At 34.3% G+C, this 20,027-nt stretch overlaps 1 protein-coding gene across 5 annotated transcripts in view; it reads left to right on the forward strand.

Moving 5' to 3' along the window:
* The window catches only part of AP3B1 (adaptor related protein complex 3 subunit beta 1), a 248,717-nt gene that overhangs the window by 117,172 nt on the left and 111,518 nt on the right, over positions 1-20,027 (forward strand). For all 5 annotated transcript variants that reach the window (XM_045796415.2, XM_045796418.2, XM_045796416.2 and 2 more), the window contains exons 14-15: positions 1,962-2,071; positions 16,945-17,121. In XM_045796415.2, the coding sequence (XP_045652371.1) occupies positions 1,962-2,071; positions 16,945-17,121 (287 nt within the window). The remainder of the gene's footprint in view (positions 1-1,961; positions 2,072-16,944; positions 17,122-20,027) is intronic.

Genomic DNA, 20,027 nt, shown 5'->3' on the forward strand with positions numbered 1-20,027 from the left:
ATGTGTATAATTAAAATTATACAATATTTTTCTCTTGCTCTAGTTTTACAATAATATATTTTAAAAATAAAAATTTTTATACAATGGATTCTTAAAACCACATTTACTGTGTTTTACTTTGCATAGTAATTACTTTTAATTTTTCTTACTAAAGTCTGAGAAAGTCAGGATCTTAATCTTTGTTTTCATCAAAGCTCAAAGCAGTGGTCTTGGTATAAGTAATAGCTGTACCTCTTAACTTAGAATTTAGAGATGAAATGGTACATTCTGAATTCTTGACAAAGTCATATAATTCTAGTGCATTTCTCTCTTTTCATCTTTAAAATAATGAGAATAAGGTACCTATTGTATGTTACTATAGAAGACAAAGAAGTATATATTATATCATATAAACTAAAGCATTGTATCACCATCAATTTATCATTCTGAAGAAAGGGATAGTTTGAAATACATATGTTTAATGATGATTAAAATGATAAAAATTTTACTTGTATTCTTAAAGGGAGCTAGATAAGAAAATATATTTCAGAGAAAAGAATAACAACACAAATCATGGTATTTCCAGTATAATATTAAGATAAACCTTTGTAATGTATGCCAGGGGAATCTCTACTGTCCATGAAGCCCTATTAATAAAAAATGTCAAAATAATAAGTAAAGGCATTGTAGATTTATTTATTTGGCATCAGTAGCATTAATAATTGTTTATATAAGAGTCATTCCATAAGTTTAGGTGCTCTGGCTAATTAGATTACAGTTCTCTGCTGGTGCCACCAAAAATGTAACTCTGGACCAGTGATTAGCCACTTCAGTGTGATAACTCAATCTTAGAATCCCAGTTTCAGGATCTGCTTCCTTGGAGCCACTCCCAGGACCAATTATTATATTAGTTAAGGCCCTGGCAAGAAACAGATGGCACACTTAAAAGGGATGATTGAAGAGAATTTAGTGAAGGAACTGTTTATAAGATGTGGGCAGGATTAAGAGAAACCAAGAAGGTATGATTTAACATCCTTGGGCTAACAGGCTAGCGGCGGGGGAAGCCCCTTTATCATATCTAGAATTGAAGGGAAAGGGTGTGAGGAGTGGGAGCAGTTTCCAGACTCAGCAGGCGAGAGCCATTCAGAAGAACTGAAACTATCAGAGAGGAATGCACACGTTACCAGGGAGACCTGGCAATAGAGATCCATGATAGCAAAAATTCTGTCCTCCTGCCCCCTGATCTCCTGCTGGTGCTTCCTATCAGCCAAACAGAGCTGGAAGCCAGGGACAAGGGAGTCTGGTTGATGCAATCTGCAAAGGTCAACCCCTAAGGGCACAGAGTGAGTCAGGAAAGACAGAGTGGATTCATGGGACAAATGGAAACAATCCAGCACATTAAGCCCACTCTTTCTCGCTCTGAAGTCAGTGCTATTTCTATAGTAATACCTTTCTTACTGCTAATGATCCTCAGTACTCACTTTTCTGGACATATTACTTAAGGAATTTTTTATTCTTAGTTTGCTGTTTTCTTTAGAATCGGAAAAAAGTTATTTAGATTATAGATGTTTGATTACCACTATGTAATTTATAGGTGCCAAAGAACTGTATGGTAACTATTTGATTACCACTATATGGTAGGAATCAAGTATTTGAAAGTTATAGTTAAAAGCCAAAGACACTTGAACATTATGGCAAGCAGCAAAATCTAATCTCACGTTGCTTTTCTGACTCAAAGAGGCAGTTATTGGAGGGGGATATCAGAAGCTAGGAGGCAACAACAGAGGTTAGAAATTAAAGTATACTTCTCTGCTTTAGACAGTGTTCACCCCCAAAGTTTGGAAATATACTCGTGGTTATAGTTTTCACCTAGTCATTTGAGGCATGTAGAATATTTTGCTAACTTAAATTCATATTTTACCAAGGATATTGCATTTGAATTGTGTTATGCATATTTAATACGAGTAATCTTTCTTTTTCAGAAATAGTTGTTGCTGAAAGTGTGGTTGTTATTAAGAAATTACTGCAAATGCAACCTGCACAACATGGTGAAATTATTAAACATATGGCTAAACTCTTGGACAGTATAACTGTGAGTACCAATTAAGAGATCTTTCCTGAATTTAATTGGATTTTAGTCAGTAAATTATAGTGTTGTTAAAATAAATGGACATCTTCAAGTATAGTGGCTGAGAGAGCTTAACTGTCTGGATTCACTTCCTGGTTCTAAGATTTTACACTGTTGTGAAAGGGGATTACAAATCTGAGAAAGGGGAAGGACACAATAAATGCTGCAGTGTTAGATTGGAAATGGAAATAGCAGTGTGACTTTACGGGTTTATAAATTTTAGATGCCTGTGAGTGTGTAAATGCATGTATGTGTGTGTCTACACATATTTATGTGTACACATGAGTGCATATATCGAGTATACAAACATCTCTTTCTTTCAGAGGGCCTGCATGCAATAATGCCCCAATACAAATGAGCGTACCTAGATCTTGTTTTTTTTTTTTTAATTGAGATGTAATTTTATACCGTAAAATTCACTCACATAATTTAGCAGTTTTTGGTATATTCATAAGGTTGTGCAACCATCACTACTATGTAACCAGTACGTGTTCATCATTCCAATACAAGAATCCCATGGCTCAAACTGATCCTCTCTTTACTCCAGCCCTTGTCAGCTACTAATCTACTTAGTCTCTATGGATTTGCTTATTTTGGACATTTCATATAAATGGAATCATTCATCAAGTGGCCTTTTGTCTCCAGCTTCTTTAACTTAGCATGTTTTCAAGGTTTGTGCATGTGCTAGAGTGTAGTACTGCTTTCCTTTTTTGGTAGACCTTGGTTTTTAAATTTCATTCACCCCTCGAAGGAACCAGAGCTGCCTAGAGAAATGGCTGATTTTAGAAGTAGGGCAAGAAAAGAACAAGATGATCTTGGAACATCTTGTTGGCAAAAAAAGCAAGGAAATGCTCACAGAATGATAGAGACATGTCAGAAAAACACAAAAGCCAGCTTGAAGGGGCCCCCACTGGCCAATTTGGAAAATAAAATAAATTCCAGTAAAAGGATTATGGCGTAATGAATAGGTTAAGAATCTGTTGAGGCCACACTGAAATGAATGACTGAATGAATGAATGAATGAATGAATGAATAAGGGAGAAAGGGAAGCTTTTTTTTACAATGCAAAACTAATAAATGTAGAAGGAATGATGGAATTGGAGTATCACCATTTGCAAGCCATCACAATAATAATAGATTGAGGTAAGAATCATTAGCAAATGGTAAAAAGTAGAGGGTGAACGTTTGAGTAGTCAGAGGATATTTGTACAGTTTCAAAGTATATCCTCATAAGATACTTAATTACAAAGCATAAATTAATGACTTTTGACTTTTACAATGGAGAAGCATGGCCGATGTTACCTGAACCAAATGAACATAGTTTACATTGCCAAAAATGGGATTAAACACCTTCTGATATGATATAGTGAATACAACTTAGCATCAGGTCTGTTGAGTTCTTGTCAAAAGTAAATGACTTGAATATAATCAAGAAGAAACATGAGACAAACCCAAATGAGAGTATACTACAAAATAATTGGCTTGTACTCTTTAAAAATGTCAATATCATGAAATGTAAAGAAGAACTCAGGAACTTTTTCCCATTAAGAGAGTTTAAAAGGATATAACAACTCTATGCAACACGTATTTTTGGATTTTCTTTTGCTATAAAGGATTTGGTAGGGATAATTGGCAAAATCTAAATGAAATCTGTAGATTAGGTAATAGTATTGGTTCAGTGTTTAAATTCCTAATTTTTAAATCATTTTACTATAGCACAATATAAGAGCATTCCTTTTATTACAAAGTTTGAAATGAAGTATTTTGATGTTTAAGGATAAGTCTACAACATTTATCAATTTAGAAAACAAACTATCTGTGTATATGTAGAAAACTAAAGCAAATATAGTAAAGTGATGACATTTGAGGAATCTGGGTGAAGACTATTCAGAAGTTCTTTTTATTCTTCCAGATTTTCTATAAATCTGAAATTTGTTTAAAAATTAAATTAAAAAATAAATATTAATCTTTGTTCCACCTCTTATCCTCTGTGCTCTTACATTAAAATCTCCATACTTTTCCCATCTTAAAATGGTGATAGTAAAAATAAAACAAAACAAAACCTGGAATTTTGTACAAATTACATTAGTTAATATATGTAGTGCTCTTAAGAATATTTCCTGGCACGTAGCGATACTATATAAGTGTCTCCTGTCATTATTATTTAGGTCCTATTTCATCCTATTTCATTTGCTTTTTCTAATTTTTTTTCCTGTTTTCAGACTCCTCAGTCTATCTCAGTCTGATTTTGACTCCCCACCACTCCACTAACACTGACTTTTCCAGGGTCATTGTCTTCTTATTAAACCCGGTGGATGATTTGTTGTTGAGGTCTTTCATGATCTTTTGTTAGCATTTGACTTCATGTACTGCTTCTTCCCTTTTGAAACATTCTCTATGGCTTCTTTCTGGTTTTTCTTCAAACTCTTTTTCCATTGTGTTTGCCCTTCACTATGTCTGTCCCTTCCATGTTGTTAAAGTTTTTTTTTTTTCATTGTTGGTTAAAGTTTAAAACTAATGTTCTATAACTAACAGGGTTGTAGTTTAGGGGGAAATATATTATTATCTTCTTTGAAGATGGGTAATGTATACTCTGAGTCTGTTCAGAGGAATTATATTTGTGTGGCTTAAGGCAAGGTTTGGAGCCTGCATCAGGACCAATATTTACTATTTCTGGTGGCAAAATTTTCTTTCCCTCAGGGTGTTAGAAAAGCTGCCTTCGGCTCAGGTCATGATCCCACAGGGTCCTGGAATCGAGCCCCGCATTGGGCTCCCTGCTCATTGGGAAGCCTGCTTCTCCCTGTCACACTCCCCTTGCTTGTGTCCCCTCTCTCACTATCTCTCTCTGTCAAATAAATAAATAAATCTTGAAAAAAAAAAAAAGAAAAGCTTGCAGAGAGGTTATATGTTTATCTTAAAGCTAAGAATAAGACTCACAGGAGTGGGGTGTGTTAGCATCTGAGCTCCCACCACATCTCTCATCAGAGTATTCCTTTGTCTTTATATCTACTCTTATTATTGATTCCAATTATCAAAGCTAAGATTTCTCAGAGACTCTGTAGAAGAGGTATAGGGATTTAAGAGAGTAGATTTGGTATTAGCAAATTTAGGAAGCTTAAAATCATACCAACTGTCTTTTCTGACCACAGTGGTATGAAGCTAGAAATCAATAATAAGAGGAAAGTGAAAAGGTGTACAGATACATGGAAGCTAAACAACACTCTTCCAAACAACCATTGAGTGAAAGAGGAAATTAAAAGAAAAAAATTATCTTGAAGTAAGTGAAAATGAAAACACAACATAGCAAATATTACAGTATGCAGCAAAAAGCAGTTTTGAGAGGAAAATTTGTAGCAATAAACACATATTAAAAAATTAGATCTCAAAAAACAACCTAACTGTACATCCCAAAGAACTAGATTTAATTAAAACCCAAAGCCAGCAGAAGGAGGAAAATAAGAAGGATCACAGCAGAAATAAATGAAATAGAGACCAGAACAATAATAGAAAGGATCAGTAAAACTACGAGCTGATTCTTTGAAAAGATAAGCAAAACTGACAAACCTTACCTGGACTAAGGGAAAGAAAGAATAAATAAAATTAGAAATGAAAGAGGAGACATTACAACTGATACTACAGAAATATATAGATACTACAGAAATACATAGAATTATAAGAGACTACTATAAACAATTATATGCCAACAAATTACATAATCTAGGAGAAGTGGATGCCATTTCTGGAAACACACAACCTACCAAGAGTGAATCAGGAAGAAAGAAAATTTGAACAGACCAAGAATGAGTAAATAGATTGAATCAGTATTCAAAAAACTCTCAACATAGACATTTCCACAACTTCAGAATTCTACCAAACATTTAAAGAAAGAATTAACACCAATCCTCCTCAAACTCTTCCAAAATAATGTGCAGGAGGGAACACTTCCAAACACATTCTGCAAAGCCAGCATTACTTTGATACCAAGAGAAAAGAGGATATCACAAGGAAAGCAAACTGTAGACCAATATCCCTGATGAATATAGATGGAAAAAATTGCAGCAAAATGTTAGCAAACTGAATTCAAGAACACTTTAAAAGGATTATACACCATGACCAAATGGGATTTATCCCTAGGATGCAAAGATGGTTCACTCTACACAAATCAATAAATTAAATACATCACTTCAAAAGATGAAAGACAAAAATCACATGATTATCTGAATAAAGTCAGGGAAAAGCATTTGGCAAAATACAACATCCTTTCATGTTAAAAACCCTTATCAGATTGGTTGTAGAAGGAACATACCTCAACATAATAAGGGCCATTTATAACATACCTACAGGTAACATAGTGGGGAAAAAAATAGAAAACATTTCCCTTGAGATCAGGAGCAATGCAAGGATATGAAATAAGGCAGATACAATCCTATATATATAGAAAATCCCAAGAATTAGTCAAAATACTGTTGAAATTAATCAGTGATTTCAGTTATGAGACAGGATACAAAATTAACATAAGAGACATTAGTTACATTCCTTTACAGGAAATGAAGCATCTGAAAAAGAAAGAAAACCATCCCCTTCACAATAACGTCAAAACAATAAAGTGAGTAGGAATAAATTTCAACAAAATGAAAGATCTGTATAATGTTAGGACAACTCACGTTCATGGATGAGAAGGATTAATATTGTTAAAATGGCCGTACTCCTTAAAGCCATCTACAGATTTAATGTAATCCCCATCAAAATACAAAAGGCATTCTTCACAGAAATAGAAGAAACAATCCTAAATTTTGTGTGGAACCACAAAAGACACCAAATAGCCAATGCAATCTTGAGTATAAAAGAACAAATCTGGAGGTATCACACTCCCTGATTTGAACTATACTAAAAGCCATAGTAATAAAAGCAGTATGGTACTGGCACAAAAATAGACATAAAGACCAGTGGAACAGAATAGAGAGCCTGGAATTAAACCCTGGCATATGTGGTCAACTAATATTTAGCAAGGAAGCCAAGAAAACCCAATGGGGAAATGATAGTCTCTTCAACAAATGGTGCTGGGAAAACTGGAGAAACACATGCAGAACAATGAGATTGGAACACTGTCTTGGTCTACTCACAAAAATTAACTCAGAATGGGTCAAAGACGTAAAAATAAGACCTGTTACCAGAAAACTCCTAAAGGAAGATGGGAAAAGAAGTTCATTAATACTGGTCTTGGCAATAGCTTTTTGGGCATGACATCAAAACCACAAACAACAGAAGAAAAAATTAATAAGTGGGACTATATCAAACTCCAAATCTTCTGTACAGCAAAAAAGGGGCGTCTGGGTGGGGGAAAAGAAAAACAACTAACAAAATGAAAAGACCTACAGAATGAGAAAAACTTTGCAATTATATATTGGTTAAGGGGTTAATATCCAAAATAAACAAGGAACACAGTCAATTCAATAACAAAAAATCCGGTATGTTTAAAAGATGGGCAGAAGAACTCAATAGACGTTTCTGCAAAAAGGACCTCAAAATGACCAACAGACATATGAAAAGATGCTCAGCATCACTAGTTATCAGAGAAATGCAAATCAAAACCACAATGAGGTATCACTTCACACTAACGGCTGTCATCAAAAAGACAAGAGATGATGGGTGCTGGTGAAGATGCAGTGAAAAGGAACCCCTTATACATTGTTGGTGGGAATTTCAATCAGTCCAACCACAATAACAATATGGAAAAAATTAAAATTAGATTTATTACACAATCCACTTCTGGGTATATACCCAAAGGAAATGAAAATAGAATGTCAGTGAGATATTTGCACTCTCATGTTTATCACAGCATTATTCACAGTAGCCAAGATGTGGAAACAAGCCAATGGCTAATCAGTGGATGAATGGATAAAAAAGGTGTAGTACATATATACAAAGAGATATTGTTCAGCCATGAGAACGGAGGATACCTTGCCATGTGCAACAACATGCATAGACTTTGAGCACATTATGCTGAGATAAGTCAGAGGAAAACAAATACTGTACGATACTTATTTGTGGAATCTAAAAAAAATTAAACCTATAAAAAAACAGAGTACATTGGTGGTTACCAGTAGGGGGAGGGTGGGTAAGAGAGATGGTATTTTTTTTTTTATTTAAGGGATCGTATTTAAGGGTACAAACTTGTAATGAGTAGTAAACGGGTCATAGTGATTTAATGCACAATATAATGAATATGGACAACAGTGTACTATAATTATGTAACATAATCTTAGTACATCAGCAACCATACTACACTATATAAATATCAAAATAGCAGACTACGTACCCTAAACTTACACAGTATTACATGTCAGATTTATTCAGTTCAAAAGAAAAGTTAGATTGAAAACCAGATCACTTGGGTTCATATTTCGTGTCTACCTTTTACTGGCTTTGAACTTATGCAAGTGACTTGACTTCTCTGTGCTCCAGTTTGCTCATCTGTAAAATGGAAACAGAGTACTAATAACTTCACAGATCTGTTTTGAGAAATCAGTGAATCATTGTGCTTAGTAGAACAGTGCTTAGTGTAAGTTTTTATGATCATGGTTATAGTTAATGTGCTTGAAGAAGAAAAACATAATAAGGCTTAAATTTAGTATGCTTTATTGTGGCTCCTTTTATATTTTACTTTATTTAACATAGCTTCTATATTGCATATATGCCAGGCACTACTCTAATCACCTTAAAAATATAAATCATTAATTTTAATAACAACTTTGCAAGATATGTTTTGTTAGTAAGTTCTCACACAGTTTTATGTGTGAGAAAACTGAAGCACAAAGAGGTTAAGTAACTTGCCCAAGGTCACATAGCTAGTAAGTCTGCTTTCTTAACCAATGTATCATGCTTTTATCTCTTTTCGTTTCTAGTGTCTCTGTTTGTATTTAGTTCCTTGACTACTCACTGACCTGGCCATGGTTTTATTATTGTTTCCTTTTGCTTCCTAGAATTCATTGACAAATTGGTTATTAGATTAACATGGTCTACATTTGCCCAAATGTGAAACAGATGTTTAACATTATTTGTCAGTGATCTATTGGTGGGAGATGAGAGACCTTTTTCCTCAGGTCCACTGAGATGAACATCCCATCTCTGTGTAACAAGCATCAAATTTCAGATATTTCAGTTATTATAAGAACCACAGATATTCCTACCCCTATTTAAATACCTTTTAGGGAGGTGATACATCCCTCTAGTAAGTAAGAACCACTTTTCTAACCAACAGCTGATGAACCGAAGCAGGAAACTCTAGATAGGAGAAGACAAAGAATAAAGATACATACGTGTGCATAAATGTATATACATACATGTGTGTGTATATATATCTATATACACACCCAGATACATATACATATATACACACATATAATTTTATAAATTAATAGACTAAGAATGTCTAACAAAAGTGCTAAATGAGAACTCTTGATGAAGAATGCACAACACAAGGGAAAATCTAATCAGAAACTAAAAATATTGAGTCATCTTAGAAAACCAGGGGTAGAATGAGATTGGGGCAGAAAGTGTTTTGAAGGTCTCATGGAAGGAAGAAAGTGGAGGGAAGCGAAATTATTTTAATATTTTTGTCTTAAGTTAAAAAGTAGTAAAGTGAAAATAGATTACGTTGGGGGTGAAAATAGTGAATTTTGGTGGGGGAAATAGTTATACCTTATTCATAAGGAATGGTAGAGAAATGTGTGTCTGACTATGAGAAGGAACTAGGAATGTGGAAGTCTATAGTCCTAAACATCTTGTGCAGAATTTAGTTAAAACTTGGGCTAGGTGAACTTCTTTTGGTCTTGTTAGAAAGAGAGGCAACTACAAGAAATATTTTCAGATGAATGTAGTTGCTTACAGAACCTCTGACTGTGAATGAGACTGTGTATATCAACAGACTTGAGACTGTCTTGGAAGAAAGATTTTTTTGTATTTGACTATATCCTTTTCTGAGGCTAGAAGACATTTTTTTATTGTATTGACTTTCTCTATAACAGTTGTTGGAATGTTAGCCAAGAAAATACTTTCCTATAGATCTATATAGCAAAGCCTGTTTTTTGTTTTGTTTTTGTCAGAAGATAATTGTTAGTAGAATATGGAAGTATGACAGGAATTTCATATTCAAAGGGGGAAAAGGGGAAACAAATGTAAAATAAATAATAAATTTTTTAAAATAATAAAGTAAGATAGAAGGGTAAAAATCCAAGTATATCCTTCCCTAAATATCAGTGGACTTAATTCTCTCATTAAAAGACTGACTTTCAAATTAGAGTGACAAACAAAAGCTAGCCATTTGTAATTGTAACACCTTAATCCAAGTGATAAAGATCGAAAAAAGAAGATAGGAAAAGAGATATTAAGTGAATATGAACAAGAAAGTGAGATTTAAAATTAATTAAAAGCAGTAAGGGGGCACCTGGGTGCTTCAGTCAGTTGGGCTTCTGCCTTCAGCTCAGGTCATGATCTGGCGTCCTGGGATTGAACCCTGCATGTGGCTCCCTGCTCAGTGGGGAGTCTGCTTGCCCCTCCCCTTGCTCATGCTGTCTCTTTCTCAAAATAAATAAATAAAATCCTTTTTTAAAAAAGGCAGTAAGGGGCGGCTGGGTGGCACAGTCGTTAAGCGTCTGCCTTCCGCTCAGGGCATGATCCCAGCGTTCTGGGATCGAGCCCTACCTACATCAGGCTTCTCCGCTAGGAGCCTGCTTCTTCCTCTCCCACTCCCCCTGCTTGTGTTCCCTCTCTCTCTGGCTGTCTCTCTCTCTGTCAAATAAATAAATAAATAAATAAAATCTTTAAAAAAAAAAAAAAAGCAGTAAGATAAAGAACATTATAAAATGAAAAAGACCAATTTACAAAGAAATTGAGAGGCATAAACCTATATTCACACAAAAATATGGTAACCAAATAAATATATAAAGGAAAAATCTATTAGAAATGCAAGGAGAAATTGGTGGGTGACTTTAATATACTTTTCTCATATTACATATACCCAGCAGATTTTAAGTAAGACAGAGAGTAATTAAAAATTAGAATAAATACTTGATTCAGTACTATAGGTAAAATTTTATATCTCTTGAACAGATAATACCCACTTTTATGGGTATATTCATAAAGCATTTACAAAAAATCAAGAATGTACTTGGACATAAAGAAAACTTAAGGATTTTATGTTTTTTAACCTTAAGCAATAAAATTAGAATTATATAATTTAAAAGGGTACCAGACCAGTTTTGAAGTAAGAAATATACTTTTAGGTGAAAGAAGTTTGAAAGAAAAAAATACAAGCTTTATATAAACATAGGAAAAGAAAACGCTTTATTCTAAAATGTGTGGGATGTGGCTAAAGTGGTTACTGCTACCATTTTTAATGTAAAGAGACCAGAAATAAAAGGATTTGGTATTTGTCTTAAGAAATCTGAAAAAGAACAGTGAAACAAAGCATGAAAGTCTAAAAGGGATCAAAGTTGATTTTGTAGAATAGAATACCAAAAAAACATAGTTGAAATTGATAAATGCATCTTAAATCTCCTTTGGAAAGCCGATAAAGTAGAAAACCCCTCTTGATTTTTTTTTAAAGATTTGTTTGTGTGTTTGTTTGTTTATTAGAGAAAGCATAAGTATGCGAGTGGGGGGGAGGGGCAGGGGGGAGAGAAGCAGACTCACCACTAAGTGTGGGGCCCACCACTGTACTGTATCGCACAACCCTCAGATGACCTGAGCCAAAATCAAGAGTGGGACCTTTAACTGACTGAGCCACTCAGACACAGGTGCTCCACTCCTCCTGATTTTGATAAGGTAAAAAGAGAGAAAACAAAAGTGGGCAAATTGGGCACATGATTCAAAGGGAGATTCAAATAATTACAAGAAAACTCTATGCAGTTCTATAGCAAAAATTTGAAATTTTGGAGAATTAAAAGAGTTATTATTTACCTAATGTATCTGAGGAAGTTGAAGTCCTTGAAGTGGGACAAGGAAGAACAATGCAAGATAGTTTGTGATGCAGAATCCTAAAAATGATTAGGGATTGGAGGTATAAGTTACTCCAGAAGAAGGTGGTGAGGGATATAACTGACAGCAGCTTCAAAGTCAGGAAAGGGGAGTGACTGAATCCCTAGAATCTATTTCCTCCAAATATTCAAGAGAGCTATTTACTTAGGAGTAATAGCCATGTGGAAAAGGAAACAGGGCTTTATTATTATGACCAAGTACTTGATGACTCTTAAATATGGGTAAGTGATTGATTATAAAATGGGAAGCTAAGCCTGAGAGCCTTAAACGAGACCTTTTTTCCTGAATCTCTTTATATTTCACCCTACATCCAGGGATAGTATCTTAAACCAGTGCTGTTTAGAAAGAGCCAATCTGGACAGTGTCAGGACAAGAGGACACTGTTGAGCTGTTTTCTCTCAGGCCTTAAGCCACTTTATCAGGTTGGATCCAGGGCTCATCTACCCTCCAGGAGGCGTAACAAAAATTATAGGCAGATCTCTTTCCACTCTGGCTATCTTACTTCTCCATAGAACAAGAAATCTAAGGAGGTGGGGAAATGCCCCACATGCTGCATGAGAGGAATTGTCAAGAGAATGGCCTAGACCTCTTCTGAAAAGGCTGGCTCTTGGAAAAGCTGCAGAAGGCCGTATAGGAACCATTGTACACTGTGGCAGAAGAACTAGGCCAAAGGAGTAATCCTTCATTTGATTAATGAGTAAATGAGGCCTACTGATGTGAAGTTATTTGTCTCCATGATATACATGGTCAACCTAGGACCAGAACCAGTCTTCTTAGAGCCTTGCTAGCTGGTATTTTTCCTAGTATAGCGCACTCATTTTGTCTCTGTCCAGTGGCCCATGGTGAACTCTGTATTCAGACTTGGACTTCTAGTCTTAGTTCCACCACCGACAAGCTTAAGATGTTGGGCAACTTTCTTAACCCCTTTGTGCCCCAGTTCCCTCATATATCAAGTGGGAATAATGGTAGAGCCTACTTTCTCAGGCTTTTGTGTTATATAATAGATTGAGAAAACAGGTTAAGTCTTAAAACAGTGCCAGCACATGGTAAGAACTCAGTAGATGTTGGCTATGTAATTTTTAAAAAAAGGAACTTAGATTTTGTTGTATTCAAGATTTTGATTCCATTCGCTATTTATTAAGCGGTGTAGTTGAAAATATGAGAACTAAAATTTAAATTAATTTTACTTTTTAAATTCAGATTGCATAAGGTATATCTGTTGGTAGTACAGTCAGCTTAAATGTTTTGATTGTAAATATTTTATCCTTTGGACTATACTTCATGTGTAGTGAAGACTGCTTTTAGAGCAAAGTTTTTCCAGAATAAAATGCATTTTTCCAGAATAAAAACATGAAGATTGCTCTACCAGAGTTTCATATAATGATTTATGGGACAGATAAGGATTTACTATCATAAGAGAATAATTAAAAGATGTTATTTTGTGAAGACTACTGAGTAATATTGAAATAGCACTTTATGGACTCCTTGCCCTGGTGCCTCACTAAATGCCTGCCATTTCACAAGGTAACTACCCTTGCCCTGCTGCCCCAACTAAATTCATACTAAAGTGTTAATGCATATTGAGTCCAGATACAGACTATTGGATCTCATTTGCTAGTTATATGCAGTTTAGGTATTTACTGATTTTGCCTTTGACAAATTTAAATAAATAAATTTGCTGTTGCAGGATTTATTTTACACTATTGCATGGTGCAGTGGCTAGTGTTGAAACACAATAGCTTTTACATTGAACTGCATACGGAGTGATCTGTAAAATCTTCTCAGATGTCTTTCTATAACTGCTGTGATCAGCTAGGAATCATATTTTTTTGCAGGCAAGTTAATGGATTAAAATGGCAGTGGAAACTGCCTTCTTGCAGAAGGTTTAAAAATGCACTTAAAACCACTTGATCAGGGCATTTAGAATAAAGAATCAAAATCATTCACAATGCAGCTTGTCTTTGAAAATATTGAAAAGCAGAGGTTTGTAATAAAAGTATTATATCTTATGCATATGTATGTTATTAATTCGTATATGTGTATTATTAGTTTGGTTTTAGTTCAGTGGTCCTGTTTATTCTATGGTTGAAAAGACCATGGAGAACAAAAATCATTTATCAGTGGTGTACAAATGAGAGTTCTGTAACTTAACTGGGAGAGAAAGGTAGGACTGGAATCTGAAAATCTTATGATTCTGGTTGCAGCCAAACACACAAAAACATTGGGTTTGTCAGTTTCCTAAGCTTTTTAATAAATTGCCACCACCAAGAATTGGGTATAAATACATTTTATATATTGGTATTATTTCTTGTTGTGCAGAAGTTTTCTGAAGTTTTCTATATGTTTACTTGGAAATTTTATTACCTCAGTTCTAGAACCTCTGAATATTACCCTGCTCTCCACCACCACCATCTTGCGATTTTCATTGTGAGCATTGGAATTTATTGATTTTCGTTTTTTCCCTAAGAGTTGTATTTTAAATATATGCATTATGAATGTTTAGAATGTTAAAATATTGTTATTTTAATCTTAGTATATTAATGAGTAGGAATATAAACAATCTCTTAGAACTTTTTGTAATTGTCTTCTTAATTGCAAAAAAGAATTAAAACTGTATTACCAGAAGAAAATTACTTAAAGTGGGATCATAGGTTGGAATATGTCCTAGAATTCTAATTTTTCTACCAGTAGTATATGATAAAATATTTAAGAAAAATAAATCTAGCATAACCAAAATCTGAAGTTGTGCATATATTCTTACTTAGAGGTACCTTTCATGAAGGCAGGCAACATGAATTGCTTTATACTAGAAAATTTAATGTACCACTCAATTACTGTGCTTTAGCCCATTTAAAATAATAGATTGGGAGTAAGGTTTTAATGCAGTGTAACTTTTGGAACATTAGAAATAACCTCTTTCTTTCCATGATCAGTAAACAGTAAGGATATCAGTTTTATACTTCATGAATAGATTTATAATAGCATTTATTATTATACATATTATTCATACTTAGTAAACTTATTACATGAATGTGAGTTCTTTTACTAAAATTATTCTAATATTAATTTAAAGGTACTGCTATTGTCATAATATTCAAAAATATATACTTTGATTTTAAAGCTTTCAGATGACCTCATTTTGCTTCTGGTGAAACACCCAGCTTAGGAGTGTCTTAATAATTTTATCCTATTTCATAAAATGGATGTTTTGAAAGAATTTGAGGTGAGGGATATTGTGATAAAATTTTAGCTGAGGAAAGGTCCTTATTCTCACTTTCTTCTTTAACAGTTATGCCCTGTACAGCTTTGAAACAATAGTGAAAATATTAGGACTTAATTTGAGGAATTGGAAAGGATTTCATAAAAAGACTATTATCTCTTCTTGTGATGCTACCTCTTAATGATAGTCATTGGCGTTTTCATTTATTATAAAAAGGAGATTTTCTATACTAGGTGAAAATGTTCACAAAAACTAATTTACATACCCCTTCAAATCTCTTGGAGTAAGAGAGGATACAAATAAACAAATAGTAATAAAACTAATTTGCATACTCTAAAATGTTGGTCTTAATGGTGCTGATGGAAGGTTTCCAATTTGTAGCAAAGCATTTAAAAAAAAACATATTGAAATGTACTTTATTAAAAAAATGTAATGCCAAAATACAATATCAGACAGATTTATCTTATCCCTATTTCTTTTGTTGATGACCAAATAATAGACCAGGATTCATGATTTTATAAGTAGACTTTGATGATCTTGTCAGTTTTATATATCCCCGGTACTGTAGATGCAAATATATAGAGGACAATAAGAGTTTTAATTTGGAATCATAGTCTTTAATGAATCTATTCCTTTTTTTCTGTTATCCAATGGATTCTCAAAACATGGTTTGCAGACTTCCCATCTTAGAAATCATCTGTGGTGTTTCATAAAGTGTAGATTCCTGGGCCCCGCAACAGAGCTACTGTCTTGGACCTGATACCAAAACCCTGTAGTTTTAATAAGAATTCTAGGAGATTTTTACAGGCATTGAGGTTTATTAACCAGTGCCCTAGAGCAGAAGTCAGCAAACCTTTTCTGAAATTGCTAGATAGTAAATATTTTCAGCTTTATGGTCTTTGATGCAACAGTAGTTGGCACCTAAACAATGCAGGGGTTAGGGGTGCCAACCGCCTCCCTCCTACAATCAAAAATCCAGGTTTAACTTCAACTCCCCAAAAACTTACCTGCTGATAGCCTACTGTTGACCAGAAGCCTTACCAATAGCATAAACCATTGATTAACACATACTTCATATGTTATATGTATTATACACTGAGTTCTTACAATAAGCTAGAGAATAGACAATATGAAAAGGAAGAAAAAATACATTTACAATATTATACTGTATTTATTGAAAAAAATCCACAATAAAGACCCAGTGGAGTTCAAACCTGTATTGTTTAAGGGTCAACTGTACTTGCCTCTGCTATCGTACTGCAAAAGCAGTACCGGTAATGCATAAACAAATGTGCATGGACTTGCACATCTATGATAGAATCAAGATTCTAGACAAACGGTTTTTTCTCTGTGAATCTTTTCTAAGGCATTATCTCTGAAATCAGTTTTAATGATAATTCCTGGTTGTTTATTTTTTGATAACTAAAGAAAATCCATAACTAAAAGTACACTTCCTGGATATACATATTACATGAATGGATATAAAACATTTATTATATTTAGAGCCTTTTCTATGTTATCATCAAGGAGAGAGTATGATTATCTTATTTGTAACTATATAATCTGCTTTTAATATTAGGTTCCTGTGGCTAGAGCAAGTATTCTTTGGCTAATTGGAGAAAACTGTGAACGAGTTCCTAAAATTGCCCCTGATGTGTTGAGGAAGATGGCTAAAAGCTTCACTAGTGAAGATGATCTGGTAAAACTGCAGATTTTAAATCTGGGAGCAAAATTGTATTTAACCAACTCCAGACAGGTAAGAGTCTAAACCTTACTTTATGTGGCACCTACTTTCCTATTTACTCTGATTAAGCAGCTAAAATCAATCTATTCATGCATTAGTCTGTCCATTCAACAATTACTATGTGTCTGTTTCTTTAAGGTTCTTTATTAGAAGGTAGTGGTGCAGAGAGATGACTTTCTGGTCTAGTAGGAGAGCAAAATGTAACAATGAAATAGTATGAGGTAACCACTGTAATAGAAGTATTAAGATACAGTGGAACTTCAGAGGAGAAAGTTATTGAAAGTCTGCAGTAGAATGAGGTGAGAGATGACAGAAAGTTTTGTGAAGGATAAGACTTTTTTTAAAAAAGATTTTATTTATTTATTTATTTTTGAGAGAGAGCGACAGAGTGAGCCTGTGTGGGGGGAGGGGCAGAGGGAGAGGGAGAAGTACATTCCCCACTAAGCAGGGGATATTGGAAATTAGGGAAGAATTCCATAAAAGAGAGGGCCATAGTGCAGGAACCTCAAAATCTGTGAATAACTCTGGCCAGGTCTCTGGCTGACCCTGAACCACACGTGGTCAGGGAGGATTCAGAGCAGCATAGCTTAGGATAAAGGATTGAACTGAAATTTGAGCTGCACCAAAGAGACAGAGTTTGCACTTTGAACTCAACCATGTTAATGGCCTGCTAAAATAAACCAATAAAAATCAGTACTCTCAGGGCCCTGGATGGCTCTGTCAGTTAAAAGGACTCAGGATTTTGGCTCAGGTCATAATATCAAAGTCTTTTGATTGAGCCCCACGTAGGGCTCTGTGCTCAGCAGGGAGTCTGTTTGAGATTCTTTCTCGCCCTCTGCCCCTCCCCTCCCACTTTCTGGCCTATGTGCTGTCTCTATCTCTCGAATAAGTAAATCTTTAAAAAAGTCAGTACTCAAAGAGTGTAATAATGTCTGAGGCCTCTAAAATACAACATTCATAATATCCAAGATACAATCCATAATTATTCTATATAAGAAGAACCAGAATGGGGAGTTATTGTTTAAAGGATGGAGTTTCAATTCATGAATATATAAAAATTTTTGGAGATGGATGGTGGTATTGGCTGTACAACACTGTGCTTGAACTGCACACCTAAAAATGGCCAAGATGGCAAATATACGTGTTTTATCACACACACAAAAAAACAAAACACCAGGAAAATGTGACCAGTTTTCAAGAAAATTGAAAGATACAACAGAAACCAACTCTGAGATGATCCAGATGTTGGAATTTGCAAGCAAACACTTTGAAGCAGCTTTTTATAACTGGAGCCAGCAATATAGGGAAAAATATACTCACAATGGACAAAAAGATAAGAATTATCAGTAGAGAAATAGAAATTATAAAAAAGAATCAAATGGAAGTATTCTAGAACTGAAAAATACAGTCCCTAAAAAAATCAACATCTTGTCTATCATTAGTATTATATATTCTTTAACTTTCTTTATCATTAGTATAATATTATATAATATTCTTTATCATTAGTATTATAAATATTCTTTAATTTATTATATATTCATTAGTATTATATTTTTCTTTTTGGATATATAAAAAACATTCTGATTAACACTCTTTAAGTGGACTTTTTCAGTAAGTTTTAATTTTCTAACTTGATAATTTCAGATGGAAGTTTGTATTTGGAAAGCAGTTTAATTGTGTGTGATGACTACCATAGAACTATTTGATGTCAGTTACTGGAGGGCAAGTAGTGATTGAGAGTACAGGCTCTCATATTAGACTGTCTGGCTTCAAATCCTGTTTTGCCATTTATTAGGTACATGATTTTGGACAAGTTATATAACCTATCTAAGACTTATTTTTCTTATCTGTAAGTTGGGAATGATAATTAATAGTTCTTTATAATGCAACATAAATGTTCTTAAAAATCATTGTGCTTTACAAAAGCACAAAAAATTGCACAATAAAAATTACATATTTTTAATTGGAGAGAGAGAGCTAGAGGGACAACACTCAAAAACTTAAATGATGATAAATTAAAAAGAACCTTATAAAATCGGGAGCACAGTTTTACATGTTAAATTGTTAAGAAATACATGAATAATACAGTGAACATAGCTCTTTCCCTTGGAAAAGACCTGACGTGGAAATGGGTGTTGAAAAGGTTGTATTTGTTAGTTAAGTAGTGGAAGAAGAATTAATCTGAAATTGGATGGAAAATACATGTAGTGATCTGAGTGAGATGTTTGAGGTTGGTATGTTTTGTCATTCCTACAAAGCCCAGTTCAGCTGGTAGCCATTTTCTGCCTTCACCTAGTATTTCTTGCAGACAAAATCATGCCCAAGCAAATACAAAATTCACGTTATGCAACTGAATTGGACAAATGCACATTTTGAAAATAATTATTAGAGCACAACTACTGTAACTACCTCACAAAATTATTATAAAAATTAAAGGAGACAATCCATGTAAAGTGTTAGGATTTCCTGGATCATAATAGTGCTTAGTCCATGTTAGTTATTATGCTCTTTTTTTTATCCCTAGTTTACACTGCTAACCAGCTGCTGGATTATTCCTAGAGAATATGATTGTTTATAATAAAGGAATTAGTCCCATTGCTGAGAATCTGTTCTCATTAGCAAAAACATTCCATTTGGGTTTACCCTACTGAGAAAAGGGTGCTGAAAATCCCTCCTTTTATAGAGAAAAAAATTGTTAGATATGATTATCAAGAGTAGAAAATGCTGTTAGAATACTAGTACAGGCGCGCCTGGGTGGCTCAGTCGTTAAGCGTCTGCCTTTGGCTCGGGTCATGATCCCAGCGTCCTGGGATCGAGCCCGCGTCAGGCTCCCCGCTCAGGGGGAAGCCTGCTTCTCCCTCTCCCACTCCCTCTGCTGGTGTTCCCTCTCTCATTGTGTCTCTTTCTGTCCAATAAAT

This window comes from Ursus americanus, chromosome 5 (assembly GCF_024610735.1).
Source record: "Ursus americanus isolate L20-20 chromosome 5, mUrsAme1.1.p, whole genome shotgun sequence".
In the NCBI taxonomy this organism is placed as follows: Eukaryota; Metazoa; Chordata; class Mammalia; order Carnivora; family Ursidae; genus Ursus; species Ursus americanus.